The sequence below is a fragment of the Sander lucioperca genome, chromosome 22, assembly GCF_008315115.2.
Source record: "Sander lucioperca isolate FBNREF2018 chromosome 22, SLUC_FBN_1.2, whole genome shotgun sequence".
NCBI classification, from domain to species: Eukaryota; Metazoa; Chordata; class Actinopteri; order Perciformes; family Percidae; genus Sander; species Sander lucioperca.
In genome coordinates this window covers 14,287,050-14,302,273 of record NC_050194.1, presented here as the reverse complement: position 1 = coordinate 14,302,273, position 15,224 = coordinate 14,287,050, and the positions used below count along the sequence as shown (strand labels likewise).

Below are 15,224 nucleotides of genomic sequence, written 5' to 3'. Positions count from 1 at the left end.
TATTTACATAAGTAAAAGTAGCAATACTGCAATATAAAATATTCCACTATAAATAAACTCCTAATTTTAAATCTTACTTAAGTAAAGGTACGTAAGTACCTATTGCAAAATGAAATTAATGTATCAAAAGTAAAAGAAATACAGCCTCTTTGTTATGAAACAATCTGATTTCATGATTGTTTTACTATCATCTACTGGCTTGACCTCTGTGAGTTGACTCTGAAAGCAGTTCTGAGAACAAAGTGACACGAAGCAAGTTCAGTTCAAAAATATTTTAAAGGTTTAATGAGACACAAAAGAATATATTCATTTTCTAACAATTGCTCCATTTACTTTAAAGTCGTAAGAGTAGATAGATTAAAAAAAGGGGCACCAGAGGAAAGGAGGATTGGTTCAAGGCAGGTTCACGCAGATAAATCTTCAGGGAAGAAAAGTGTAACAATTTATGATACCAATTAAAACAGATTAGAGGCTTTGTTCAATTATCACAAAATGGAGTGTAACATATTCACAACAGTTATCGTGAAAAGGATAACTAGACTAGCCATTCCATTCTTGGATCATGTTTACTTAGTTTAGGGTATGTCAAAAACAAACAGTTATTCATTGCATAGGATTAAACACTTATCTACATGCACCAACAAGCTCTGTGTCCCCTGCTGCCTGACAGGAGGCTGTGTGAAGAAATAAGACTCAACAAATCAGTGAGATCTCTGACAGAGGTCAAAGGACACACACATCAGGCCAAACATCTCACCTAAATGTGATGGCTGGAGATAGGTAAAAGACTCGCTGTGACTAACTTCCCTAACTATCAATGCCACAAGAGAAAATTCCTCAAAGGCTGGAGGAGGGAAAGAATCTTCTGAAGCACTCTGACATCAAACTGAAGTACACCTGAATAAGCATATGAAGTTAATGCAAACATGTTACAAAAATAAATGAACCATGTAAAATAAAAAATGGAATTAAACAACAACTCTAATAAGTATAAATAACACTGCTTTGTAGTAACATACTGTATATTTGAGCAAGCTATAAAAAAAATTAAGTATAGTGAGTCCTCTTTACATTGAGGCAATGGACAACATTACATTCCTAAGTACAGGTCTTCTGTTGTGACCTTTAATCCATCACACCCAGATGAAAATACTTAATACAAAAATAAGAGCTGTTGGGGTGCCTGGATAGCTCACCTGGTTAAGTGTGCGTCCCATGTATGGGGGCCCAGTCCTTGGCGCAGCGGCCGCAGGTTCAGTTCCGACCTGTGGCTCTTTGCTGCATGTCGTTCCCCCTCTCTTTCCCCTTTCACATCCTCAGCTGTCCTGGGTAGCAAAGGCCTAGAATGCCCAATAAAATATTCTTTAAAAAATAAATAATGTGAACATACTAAATAAAGGAGGAAAACAAAAAAGTTCTAAATAGACGTAATAATAGTCATGCAATTAATCAATTACTAAACAATTATCAGTATTAGGCTACTTGTTGTAAAAAAACAAACACTTCTCTCAAACCTTAGTTTGGATTAAATCAATTGAACAAAGACGGGTTGGAAGGTTTCAAACATTTCAAACATCTAATAATCAGAAACGTTGTGATGTCCCCCAGTGGCTGCTCCATGTGTATATTCAGTGTGTATGGTCTCTGTCTTTCTAAGCTGTTACTCATTTAGCTGTTAGATACTGTACGGGCGTCTGGTCTCCTGGGGTCCTCTTTAGGCAGGTGGCATCAATCCACTGCCACTATCCCATCACTGTGGTCAGCCTTCGGCGACACTGCCGACCTGGTCACCGCAATGACCTTAGTTGGTAAGCTATAGGATGCTGCATCTCCAAGCTTTCTGGGATTCAGGGACTTGGATCGTCTGTTATTTTTATATAAAACCACATTATGGACTAAGGCCATCAACATAAAGTGAAGCTTAGGCTCAACCAGCACTAGACTTTTTTTAACAACAGCAGCCTGTTCAGCATGTCAGTTAGTTTTTCCACTTGAAATTAAAGTGCAGTATTTTAAATACAATGAAAGGAATATGACTGGCTTTTTATCAAAAGGAAAAGTGCCACTGTGTTATTAAAAAAAATGAATACAAATAAAACACATTAAGTGCAACATAACCCAATAATGACAGAGCGGAGTCAGTTGTTAGTTAACATCTACACTTGGCACCCCACCCCTCAGTTTAGATTACTGTAGGCGACAGTTCTGTTGTAATGTGTCACTAATTGCACATTAATAAGACTGTAACAGTGAGAAATCAAGATGCAATGTCCTGTCAGCTTCCATAGATAGTGGTTGGATTGTCGGACATTAAATGGCGTGATATCTTGCAACTGGTATGGGAGGTGGGCATCGATTAAACATGTATTAGGCTACTGGATGACTCCGGAGAACATCCAGGCTATGAGGGACTATTTGAAATAGCGAGCAGATGTGACTCAACATGGATTGGCATTAGCCTACTTATTAGTGCAGTTTTCTTCTAATGAGCATTAAACACTGCAAGAGAAACACATGCCAAATAAATGTATTGTCCTCCAAGCTTTCAATGTTTATATTGAACTATTATAAATGCTATGCCCAATATTTTGTTTCTAATAATGTTATTAACAGTGTCTAAGTAGGCCTATAGTTTGGGTTTAACATGGCACTATATGCAGTTTCTAATTACAGCATATAAATTAGGGTAATGTCACATTGCCAGACCTTTGGCGAGTCCACACAGCATTCCGGGATGGGAGAAACGTGCTCTGGCCGCACATAGCAAAGGTGCCTCTGCAAAATAGCCTCGGTAAATAACTTGTTTGGGTGGAATATGTGTTTGTTCAAAGGTTATTTTAGTCGTGCAACAGAAAACTCAGATTGAACAGATAGTCTAGCTAGCTGTCTGAATTTACCGTGCAGAGATCTGAGGAGCAGTTAACCATAGTCCTCATAAATCTACCGGAGTTTAAAACGTCAACACAAATAAAGTGGAAGGTAACTGACATCCGGCCAAAATGAAAGACATCCGGCTGAATTTCCAGCAGCACCTGAACAATCCCGGAAGTGGAACGTTGTGGACATAGACTAAAATGAGGGTGTCTCATTAGGGTTAACTAAAGACCACATTTGTTTTGTTTTGTTCTAATGATGATACAAAGTAGAGATGGCTTATTACGTCTTATTTATGTCCCATAAAATAAAGTGAAACCCAGGTAATTCAGGTAAACCGCCTGTAGCACAGGAAAAGAAGTCACCTGCTGTTCTGGCAGCAATGGACGATATAAGGATAATATGCAGCAGCGTTTAGCCACTGTTTGCAAATGCATTTCCTCTAGTCAACTCACTACCAGAACCACAGTGACCCTTGGTCTTTACAATAGCTAATTTAGCAGGTAGGTTAATGTTCAGTTACCAGAGCACTATGAGAAATAGGTTTACCATCAGCAGAAATTGTGACTGACATAAATGAGAATGATAGTCATAATTTCACCGGCCATGACCATGCAAGCTCTATTTAGGGCTATCAATTCAGCAGCTTGAGCTGAGTTAGGAATAAGTGAGTGAGCTTCTATTATCCAATCAGGTATTTCACACAGCGTAGTCATAGGTTTGGAGCAAGACCCATCAGCAACAGTAGGCCTGTAACCTCCAACATGTTCCTGTGCTGCTCACAAAGCAGCAACTGTGCTTCCATCTTCAGAGACATACAGATGAAAGGGAAGGCTGTAGTCTGGCAGGCCCAGAGCAGGGGCGCTGCACAGAGCGGCCTTTAACACTGTAAATGAGTGCATCATTTCTGCGGACCATACAACAGTTGAGGAGAGTCTTTAAGGTAAGCCTGTCTCAAAACCGTCATGGTAAGAACAGTCAGGGATCTATTGCCTGCAATAGTAAATAAGACAAAGGAAACTCATCGTTGCCTTAGGGGTGTGAGGAGGAGGAACCTCTTGGATCAATGAGACACGATCAGCAGATAACAGACGTTACCCTTTGGACAGGCAAAATCCCAAATATTGAACTCTCTATTTGCACCATTGCAACTTTGACAATGTGGCTTTGTGTCCACAGTGTTGCAACAGTATTAGTGAGGCTTTTTCACACAGTTTGTCTCAGCAAATAGCAGTAAGGATGGATTGAACATCAGAACCAATAGGTGCTAAAGGAATAATCAAATTATTGATTGCTCAAAGGTCCTAAGTAAATCTCCACTCAGCCGTATTAGGCTTAGGCACAGGATTGACAGGTGTGGTATATGACGATGTGTCTGTGGCAAATATCTGAGGAGACTGTCTATCAACTGGCCAGTATTTCTCTGGTTTGTAGGCTGACATGCTGTTCTCTTGTCAAGCTGAAGGCTGATGTTTTGTTTGCCTCAGTGTCTGCCTCAGTTGACTGTGTTTGAAAAAAAAAACTGAATTTACTGTTGGGACATCAATAGAGATCGCCTTCTTTGTGAATGTTAATAAATACCCAAAAAAGCAAATATTTTCCCAGCAAACTCACAGGTGAATGAGGAATGATAACAAATCAGAGATAAAACCTGATCTGAGGATCATCACAGGATCTTACAGGTAAAGCGAAAGTCTTGACATACAATAGGACCCTCTCTGCCCTCTCCCTCTGCCTCGCTGTTGCAGAGGTCTGCCTGTGTAGCCACCTGTTCCCCGCTCACAAGCTCCTCCCCTCCAATCCCGCTGCTGGGCACTTCTTTGTGGCTGCCAGTCAGTGTGAGAGGCTTGAGCAAGCATCATGTGGTTGTCCTTAGTCACAAACATATCAGCAAATTCCTTTTCTCTGAGACTGAGACACCTTTTCGCTTTCATCTGAAGCAAGCCATCTCATAGCGTTTTACATACACGTGTATTCGGCTCATGCATATTGGCAAGACGTGTAAATAAACAAACATGACAGATTTTCAGTCAACAGTATATACTCTCCTGATTTTTGTTTGCAGTTTGAAACACGTGTCATGTCCTTTTGGATTTGTTCATTTTAAGCAGAAACTCTGACAATGTTCACTCACATTATTCTAGCATCCCTCATTAGCCCATACAAAAACAGATGTGGTTGTTGAATGATCATTTTTCTGATTTAGGAGGGCAGATTTCTGCTACTAATTCTGCCTCAGTCATTTCAGGGAGTGCCTTTGTGACAATGAAAAGGTAAAACTTTCCATTGTACTGATGATACTAAAGTCTTACTAAACTGCTGTATATAATACTGTATACAGATATATATATACTGTATACAGTATTATATACAGCAGCATTCTGCTGCAGTATACAGCGTATATATATATATATATATATATATATAAACACTCTGAAGAATCCTTTAAAGAACACATAATGGTTAATTATAGATTTGATACATAATCAATAATGCCTCATAATGTTGAAATCTATACATGTACTATTATGTGTTTACCCATGTGATGCAAATACAGACTTATAATTTGTCACTGTTAATGTTTGTATCAAGTGTCATCTTTGAACAGCTGTGGTCTCTGACAGGATGATGGTCTTCTGCTCAGAAGGGGGCAGCATTGTTTTAGACATTGATTCTTTAGTTTCATGTGCAACCAATAGTGATTTTTCCAGGCTGCATTTTATTAATCATATACAAAACTAATATTCTTAAAAGGAAATATCACTGACATCATGTAACAGACATGTTTTAAACTGACCATTTGAAAGATGTGAGAGTGGAATAGTCCTTTGGTGTTTATTTCATTTTTATTTCCTTGAATACGTCCTACCAACTTTATGACCAAACCACCTGGACATAACCTCTGGCATCATCCTCAAACACGAAAAGCCACATTATAATCTATCCTTGAAACAGAAGTGAACTACACCATTTGAAGTCAGAAAATATATTTACGGCACTATCTATACTTTAGACTTCATTACCCAATATATCTTCTGATAGTAAAACATAAGAACATTACACAATGTATGGCAAAAAGAAAAACATACAACTGTTTCATCAAACACCTTCAACCAGGTCACCTAAGAAGAACAACCACTTTTATTTAAAAACATAAATAAATACAAGTCAATAAACGTAAAATCTGACTTTGTTCAATGGTTCAATTTGTTACCATAACATTTTCACAGTCAATGTCATGAATCCTTTAAATGTTTTTTAAAAACAACATATTACATTTGAATCTACTAAATAGATGCTTATTTTACCGGGTCAGCTTTCACAGTGATACAACATAAACCATCCTGTACCTCTATGATTTCTGGGTCTGAATTCAGCAGGTTACTATTGTGTCTGTGAGTGCATGAACTTGCTTCATATTGTGTCTCTGAATGCATAATGGGATGAATTGACAGTCAACAGCCTGAGGCTCATTTTTACCCCAGTGTGTGTTAAACCGAATCTGCCCAAATCTGATCAATACAAAGGCCTGTTCACCCCCCTCCCTCCCCATAAAAGTCCCTTCAATGTTGGCTCTCTTCAGCAACAGAGAAACAAAAAACGTGCAAATCAATACTTTTTTTTTTTATTGATCCAGTGAGGACAAGCACATATGTTTTACACAAATGCAAGGACATCATGCTGAATGGAAGTGCAGACGTGACTGTACACACATAGAGAATATCAACGTATGGCAAGCATGCACATGCGCCTTCAACATGACACTGACACTGTGGGCCTTGCGTTGTCTCAGGGTTCAGGTCAGGTCACACATTCATTCATTCATTTTCAGAGTTTTGGAGAGAAGTGAGTAAAGCTCATGGTATGGTAAAATTTTGAAAAAAAAACAGCATTTAGAGAACAAATCTCAGAGCATAACTGTAGTAGAAACTCATATTTGTTTTCAGGTATTACATTTGTATATTTGTGTTAAAGTATATTTGTGTTGCTGGTTCATTTTTAGGGCCGAGTTATATGTCCAAGACAAGGTTAAACGTCTCATCTGATTAGATAAAACAATTAAACAACCCTGCGATTCTGAACAGGATGACCAGTAAATGACCAGATTCTAACTTAGAACTTATTTTACGAGCTATGGCAGCTTGTGAGCAGAGGATAGAGGGGAGGGTGTACAGTAAAGAGAGAGAAAAATGGGAAAGACAGATCAGATCAATAAAGCGCAGATGAGGGAGTCCCACGGGATGAAGCGGGGTTCGTTGCCATCTGGCCTGGTTCACCCAGGCACAGAATGTACCCAACTATTTTATCCCCACAGCAGGCACAAAACGAAATTAAGGATGTCTGCACCGACTCATCAGCCCGAACCTTTATTGCACATAATGATGTTGGTTTGTTGAACTTGAAGTTGTTTACCAAATACACTACATAACAGGAATGCACCGCCAGCACTGCAGTACTCTCTAAACACAACACAATATCACTCTCATGCCAGTTATTGGTGCGAGTGCTCTCAGAGTAATTTAAGGGCTTCCATGGCTCGTCATATGATGCCTCTCCATCTATTACAGTGCATTAGAAGGAGAGCTTGCAAGGAGGCTGTGGATCACATTGCCAATGCTGTTTGTGCTCCTCTGTTGCTGCTGTTGTAAGAGTGACAGGTGGTCAGTGTTGGTAAAAAGAAAAACAATTTTCACATGAAGATGGACGTGTGCATGGGAGATAAAACCATAAATTTGAAACATGGGACATGCACAAGAATGGAAAGCTTACTAAGACTGAGACATCACACACACAGACACACATTTCTTTTTACGCAGGATCGGCCACCTGGAACAGAATCCTTTTCTCAGAACCTGAGATGGGACAGTAAATGTCTCCTGGACCACCCATCCTCTGTCCACTCACTGGTGACAGATGGTCTCTGTGTGTGTGTGTGTGTGTGTGTGTGCACATCTGTGTGACTCCATGAGTGTGAGTCTAGATCTTTGTCTTTGTGTCTATGTGACAAAATGGATAGTTATGTTTCCACATGTAAATTTCATTAAATTGTATGCACGCTCTTTCCTCTTTTTTTCCTCTTCCAGTAAACACCGACTGGTAAATGCACAAAAGCTTTGTTGCAAAAATAAAGTGGACCTCCAAATATTTTGCTTGGTTGGCTGTTTCAGTTCCCTAGAATACTTTTTTTTTTTTTATTTTTTTTTTTTTTTACAAAATGTAATATTATAGACATTTAAATGGAAAGGAGCATTAAACAAATCTTTATTAAGACATGAAGGCAAAATCATGTCAGAAGTACACATTCAACTCCTATTTATTCTTTTTTTCATTTAACATGTTCTTTAAGACTACTTTTTCTATGTCAGCTTTGAATTTTTTTTCTCAGGTTGGATATATTCCCAGAAATAGGTTTAAAATGAGTTACTCTGGATTAAAATACACAGAAAATATATTATTTAACCAAATACAGTTATGTAACCATTTATGTCACAGCTTATAGTCTCCTATCTAATGGGTTATCGTAGGATCATATACCATTTCATAGCCAACCAATGATACCAATCTGTATTCCTGTTAAAGTGCTTGTTTGAGGCTTTCTTATCTAGAGTGTGCTGTTATTCGCCTTCGTGTCATCTCAGCATCGAAAAGTAACATTTTTGAAGAGTGCTTTCAGGTGGAATAAGCAGTGAGTATCTTGAATGAACTACAGGGACCAAGATGAAAATTACATTCATCTATTTTGGCCCAAATAAGTGACTCTGAAACAGATTTTCATTGTGTCTGCATGTCTAGTCATGCATTATTTATCCCCCCGTAGTAACCTTTCGCTGCACCCATTTCCCTCACTGCCCTCAGTCCTTACAGGGTCTACATAAATCACTGTCTCATGATACATACAAGGCAGAAACATCTAACTATATAAATTGAGGACCGTGTGTGTGTGTGTGTGTGTGTGTGTCCATTGTCTTTCAAATATATCGAGAACCGTTTATCCGATCTACTTCACACTTGGCTTCCTGGAGCATCTGTGCTTAGTTCACATGTCTGTCTGTAATAACAGGACAGTTGACTTTATATTATCTAAACTGCTAAAGACAGTTGTGAAGTGAAGATGACGTCAGTAAGCACCTGTGTTTTTCATCAGATAATGATATGTCAGATAAAATCTTATCTGAAAGCAGTTTGAGTAAAATGACAAAATTATTGTTTTTGGCGAGACTAAATTAACTGAATTGTTCAATATAACATATAATTAGTTTGGGGCCAAGGCAAAGTGTCTTGCTTTACTTTTCACCCTTTCTCTAACTGGGAATGTTTGAGTAAAATTACAAAATGATTGGTTTTGATGAGACAAGACTAGATTAACTGAATTGTTCGATATAACAATATAATTATTTGGGGGCCCAGGCAAAGCGTCTTGCTTTACTGTTCACCCTTTCTCTAACTGGGAATGTTTGTATTGGCAGTGGTAGAAGAAGTACTCAAAACTTTTTTTTTTACTATTAAATATTAATTGTAAAACTATTTGGCCCGTTCCAAACAGGCACGTTTTGAACAGGCACTGCACTAGCAATCTTAAATCCCAATGCAAATACACAGTCTGCACAGAGAAATGAACACCTGCCATGTTAGAGAAGTACCTTGTTTTAACCTGGTTGTATAATATTCATGATATCACAACCTTTATTATAAGCAGTTTTACTGAACCAATGTGTGTCTCACAAAGATTTCTCTACTACTGTATGTCTCCTTGTCTTCTTTCACAATATCGGACAAAAAAAGTATACTCAACTATATCTTACTGTGCTCCAGTGGAGCATGTTATAAAGGAAAAAACAACAATAATACTTCATAATGGGGCTTATTGTCATCCCAGGAATCTTGTAGTAGCACCAACTAGTTCAGTGCCCATCAAGTGTAACTTCATTAGAAGAAAGAGATACAAGATCATTTATAAGGCTGCAGGGACATTCAGTTTGTGAAGACCGTGCACAAACGACAGACTGTAACACAATCACTTGTAAACCTCAAAAACAACTTGTCATCTCAAATCTCAATCAAAAAGGTGACATGTATAGTCATGATCTGAACCTGAGTAAAACATGGTATTTATTTCAGGCCAACATTTGGCCTCAGGTGTCAGCCAGTCAACAGATTGCCTCTTCTTATGCATAAAGGCAGCAGTGTTTCTGATAAGAGCCATCCCGTGATTTCACTTAATCACATTTAAGAAAAAAAGCACTGTTATAAAGTTTTTATGTAGGCTATCTAACTTAGACCGTAGAGTGATGGGATGTGGGATTCAGGGGTGGTAACAATCATACTCTGGTTTAAGTTGCACTTATGCTACTGCAAATATGAGTGGATAATTACCTGTGTGGATCTCAGGTTTCTGGGTTAAGTGTGCATTCACATGTAGAGAGAAGTCTGTTGATGTGGCTGCTGTCTACACGCACTGATAGGCAACAAAACAAGGCCAGTTCAATGCTTCAGGGAGACAAAGTCACCAGGCAGAAACAGACAGCAATCTGCTGGATCTCCTTCAGTTTTAGAAGTTGTTCAAGGGAATGAAAGTTGGAGAAAAAATTAAATTTAATCCACTGTCTTGTTTGCTAAATGGACGATTTACGCAAGACTTCATTTGTCTATAACATTTAAGGTGGTTGGTTTGTCCGACTCAGCAAGAAAACAGGTGTGTGTGTGTGTGTGTGTGTGTGTGTGTGTGTGTGTGTGTGTGTGTGTGTGTGCGCGCGCGCGCGCACAGTGGGCGTGGAGAGGGATATGGCTTCTTCCCTGAAGCAGTTGAGCTGAGCGCGCCTGTCATATGAGCCCAGGAGAAAGGCGCACCAGAGCCGAACATCCAATGGGTCAATCTAGCGAGTTTACTCACTGACTGTGTGCAACAGCAGCTTCGATCTGGACTGAGAGATTCGACTTTCCTACACACTTGGTTGCAAACCTGGAGAGTTTTTTTTATTTCTTTCTTCTTCTAGAAGTTTAACTCAAAAGAAGCGCAGCGATGACAGCCGAGTTTATTTCACTTCGAAGTGACTGAGACCCGCATCTTGCTGCGTCGCATCCGATCCGATTCAGCCTGCTGTGAGGATGCAAAGGAGATACAGGATGAATTCCGCTTTTATCGCAGTGTTATTTGGAGTGGTGAGTAGCCCCTTACAAAGTGTGTGTTAAATGGTTGCTATCAGCTAAACTTGGATAACACCTGCGCAAATGCGCATCCATTCATCCCAATAAGGGGGTAAGGGTTTTTTGAGAAACTTGACCCTCTTCCTCAGATTTCCCTCGTTCCAACCTTCATCACCGTATTACGTTTTGACAGGAAATTCATGCGGAAAAAACTGTAAAGTTAGTCTTTTCCTTGCATGAAGAGAGATTTAACTTAGGCTACTTTATGACTAAATTTCACGAGTTTGATCTCTACTTATACAAATGTCTAGTATATCTTTTAGGTCTAAAAACTTTAAGAGTCCGTGTCCTTGCACCTGTCCCGTCTTCAGTCCCGGGCTGACAATGTAAAGCAGAGCGGATGTATGCAGCAGCCATTCAGGTTGACACTCTATAGCTCCAGTTGCTGGATCTGTAGTTGCACCCTTCTCAGTTACATGTGGCCCTTCAGACGGCAGGACAATAACAATGTCACAGTGGTCTCTGACTGTGGAGGAGCTCACCAAGAAACCATGTGTTAACTGATGAGGTGAATTTACTGTAATTCTTCCTCCATTACCAGAAATCAACAGAAATCTTGAGAGGCTACATGGGAGTTCTAGAGAGTTGCATTTGATAGTCTCCCTGATTTATTTCTAAATCCCTTGAGGCCATGCAGGGCCCAGGAAGGAAAGATATTTTCCAGTTTCTTCTTTCTGACAAGACATGGCCAGTCAGGGCTGCACAGCTTGTCGAGGTCCTGGTTAAGGAACAGGCTGCATCACTGATACATGACAGCTGCTTCCACTGATGGGTATGCATCATCTGCTGGCTCAGCACATGCAATATTGATACAGCCCGAACCATCCCCCCCTCACTCTTCCTCTCCTCCTTTCACCTCACACTCTCATCCCTCTCTTCTTCTCTGTCTGTCTGACCCTTTCAATTAAAAAGAGACAATGATTCAGCGCTGTTTAGCAAGGCAATAGCGATGTCATTGTCAATGGTGTTGCCACAGCAGTCCATGCCTGGATTAAAATTAAGCCCATCTTATTGGCTGGTATAGTCACACTCTATAATGGCTTAACAAGTGCTGACAGCTGAGGTGCAGAGGTTAAGTGTCTCCAACTGAACTGAACTGCAGCATTTATTAGTCAGGTTGGTTGCTCTGAAGTTACGTGTCCAGATGCTTCTGCACATGCTTGTGTGTGCTTGTTGATGTGAGTGTGCAATCAACTTGCTTCTTGCTTTAGCTTCAGGAAAATCGGCTGAAAAAAAGTTGAACCCTCAAACTTCCATCCAAAATAACCAACAACAGGAAACTTGCAAGTCGAGCTGCAACTTGCTAAGTGCTGCATACCATTTTCTTTCATTCCACAAGCTATTTGCTCAAATCACATTACCCTCTAATTCATCTGTATGCACAATTTAGCAGTTATTAGTGTTGCACTTTAATCTGAGTTTTCGGTCTCTGAGACGCTTTGGTGTTGCACCCACACTCGGAGCTAGAATAGGGTCATAGAATAAGTACTAAGTGAAGCTAAACGCTGGAACTTGGAGTTATTTCAAAAGTGTCAGTCAGACATTTTGGAGCAGGTTTGTTCACATGTGAGGATGTTTATGAGTTTTGCGCTAACATATGCGTGCCGATGGGTGTGTACAATATATAAGAAGGCAGTTCAGGGGAAGCGTGTGTGATGACAGATTTGATTAATCTCTGAATGAATGCCTGTTGCGTAAAGTGTATGTGTGAGGTAGAGAGTGTGCTGGAGAGTAAGGTCAGTGAAGCTCTGAAGACATAAATGATTTTAATTGCTGCACTGTGAGAGTGTCAAATCTCGTGTCAAGTTTTCAAGAAATATTTGTTTATGAAAAACATTTCTGTGCATATTCAGTGGCTAAAGATCATAAACAACATTGGAGGATTACCAAGACTAGAGTTTCACTCTCTGCAGGATAAGATTAATTCTTTTGTTTCCCCAAAGTCTTCGTAAAAACAGGACTGTTTCAGGAAATGTTTAGATATCATCAGGCATGTCTCATGAAACATTTCAAGCAAAAAGTACCCCCACAAAGACAAAGTTACATTCTTGAACATGGACAACGTGGTTAACTGAATACCAGAGACTTAAAAGGTGAATGGGCCGTGACATCATCAAGGGCAAAAGGGGGAGACATGTGCGCACACACAATGTGCGCACACACAATCAGAGTGGAAGAATGGTCGTACATTTATAAATGCAGCTGCTGGAAACGATCGTAATTTAAATATCACGCTCCAATACATTCTCAGTTTTGAGGCCTCGCCCCTACAATTTACGACATGGCGAGACGTAATCTGGCTGAGAAGCGGCACTTTTCAGAGGTGGAGATTGAAACCCTGATATCTCCATAGACTGTATATAAGGATATCTCAGCTTCATTTGCACTTATGTTTGTAGATTTGGCAGCCTGAAAACTGTTATTAAAGGCTGTAGAAAGAATGCGGAATGGAAAGAGATCACTGATGCAGTCAACAGTGTTGCCGTGGTAAATCGGACTGCAGCTGAAGTTTATTTAATTTATACATCCTTGGCATATGTATGCTATAGTCCCCGTAGTAATATACAGGCTTATATTGCAATCTCTTAGGCCTACATGGTTTACGTATATTTAAATAAACACACAGTAGCGGAGTTTATGCAGTGTCTTTTATTTTACTCATGTTTTTTTCATGAGTCAGAACCAGGCAACAGCTGTGAGGGAGAGCTTGTGTCCTCCGCCCCCCCGTGCTGGACCACCATCCCGACCCTGTCTCCTGACAGCAGAGGGGCTGGAAAAACAAGCCGAAATAACTCGGTCAATGGCAGAAATAAATCGTTCACTAGTGGCGATTAACGACGGTGAGAAAAAAAAGAGAAACGAAAACCTGAAGAATAAATAAAAATGTTGTGTATCGTCATGTTTCCTGTATTGAGTAGGCTATCATTGCCAAACATAACACTATACCATGAGCCATCTGCCCTTAATCAATCTGATGGAGCGCTCCACCATGGCCCGTGTGCGTACGTGTGCACTGTTGTACCGGCGAATAGAGGTCTTTTAAAAGAGCCAGATCTGCCATTGCTGATAAGTGATCAACTGATGACTTCTCCTTCTCCTGATAAACTTTTTATATGCTGCACCGCAAGTCCACACTGACTCGAAAACTTGCTTTGCGTAGGAATCGGCGTACGCCCATCCTACGGCTGTTTTTTGGTTGTATGCACGTTTCATAAATGAGGGCCATTATCTGCCAGCTGACTCAGAAGTGCCTGAGGGGACACTTGATTTTTTTTAGAGCTCCTCTCTCTTGTTGGCAGCATTCCACACACACCTGAACCCTGACGATTTATGTTGAGTGTACCTTCACACAACCCCTCAGTATACATACATGCATGCACACACACATTGTGTTAATAAGTGTATGACTCAATCTGACAACATTCAGCAGGCAAAAATGGTCCTGGAACAATATTTAAATCAGTAAAGAGCAGAATGACTCGCAACTGACAGCTGTAATATACGGTTACACTTTACTTGAAGGTATCTACATAAGAGTGACATGACACTGTCATGAACGTGTCATAAACATTATAAACAAGTCATAAACGTTTATGAAATAACGCTTCTTTTAGTAAGTGTCATTTGGTTTTTGTCATGACAAGTTATGGTTAGAGTTAGGGTTAGGGTTAGGGTTAGGGTTAGGATTAGGGATCATGTGTCATGATTGTGTCATGACAGTGTCATGACTGTCATGTGTTCATGACAGTGTCATGTCACTCTTATGTAGATACCTTCAAGTAAAGTGTTACCTAATATACTTTAAAATCCCACGCCGGCTACTTTTAATGAAATCTGGGATTAAAACAAGTTTTGGATACAGCTTTCTTTTGCCCTCTGATCTGCGGCTTGTCTGTCACCCAGTGAGAGAGACACTGCCCAACAAAAGAAGACCATAACCTCATAAATAAAAACAATCCCTCCTCATGTATCTGGAGAAAATAATGTCAGAGGGTAATCCCTGCTTTTATCAAGGTTTGTTTTTGAGATCGATGTGTGCAGAAGATTAAAAAAATACCCGGTGTGAGATAAGAAACTATTTAGTATGATATAACGCAAAAGGTCACATAACCATAGACTCCTGGAAACATCAAGGCCCAGGCATG

The 15,224-nt window shown here is 39.8% G+C and overlaps 1 protein-coding gene across 3 annotated transcripts in view; it reads left to right on the top strand.

Moving 5' to 3' along the window:
• Window positions 1–10,675: 10,675 nt before the first annotated feature.
• ngfrb (nerve growth factor receptor b) overlaps window positions 10,676–15,224 on the top strand; it is a 32,644-nt gene continuing 28,095 nt past the window's right edge. For 2 of the 3 annotated variants that reach the window (XR_004896398.1, XM_031315486.2), the window contains exon 1: window positions 10,681–11,034. Coding sequence is in view for 2 of the 3 variants with exons in the window: in XM_031315486.2 (XP_031171346.1) it covers window positions 10,981–11,034 (54 nt within the window). In the remaining variant the exon portion in view is untranslated. Of the gene's footprint in view, window positions 11,035–15,224 lie in introns of all 3 variants that reach the window. The other variant, XM_031315487.2, reaches the window with a different exon arrangement.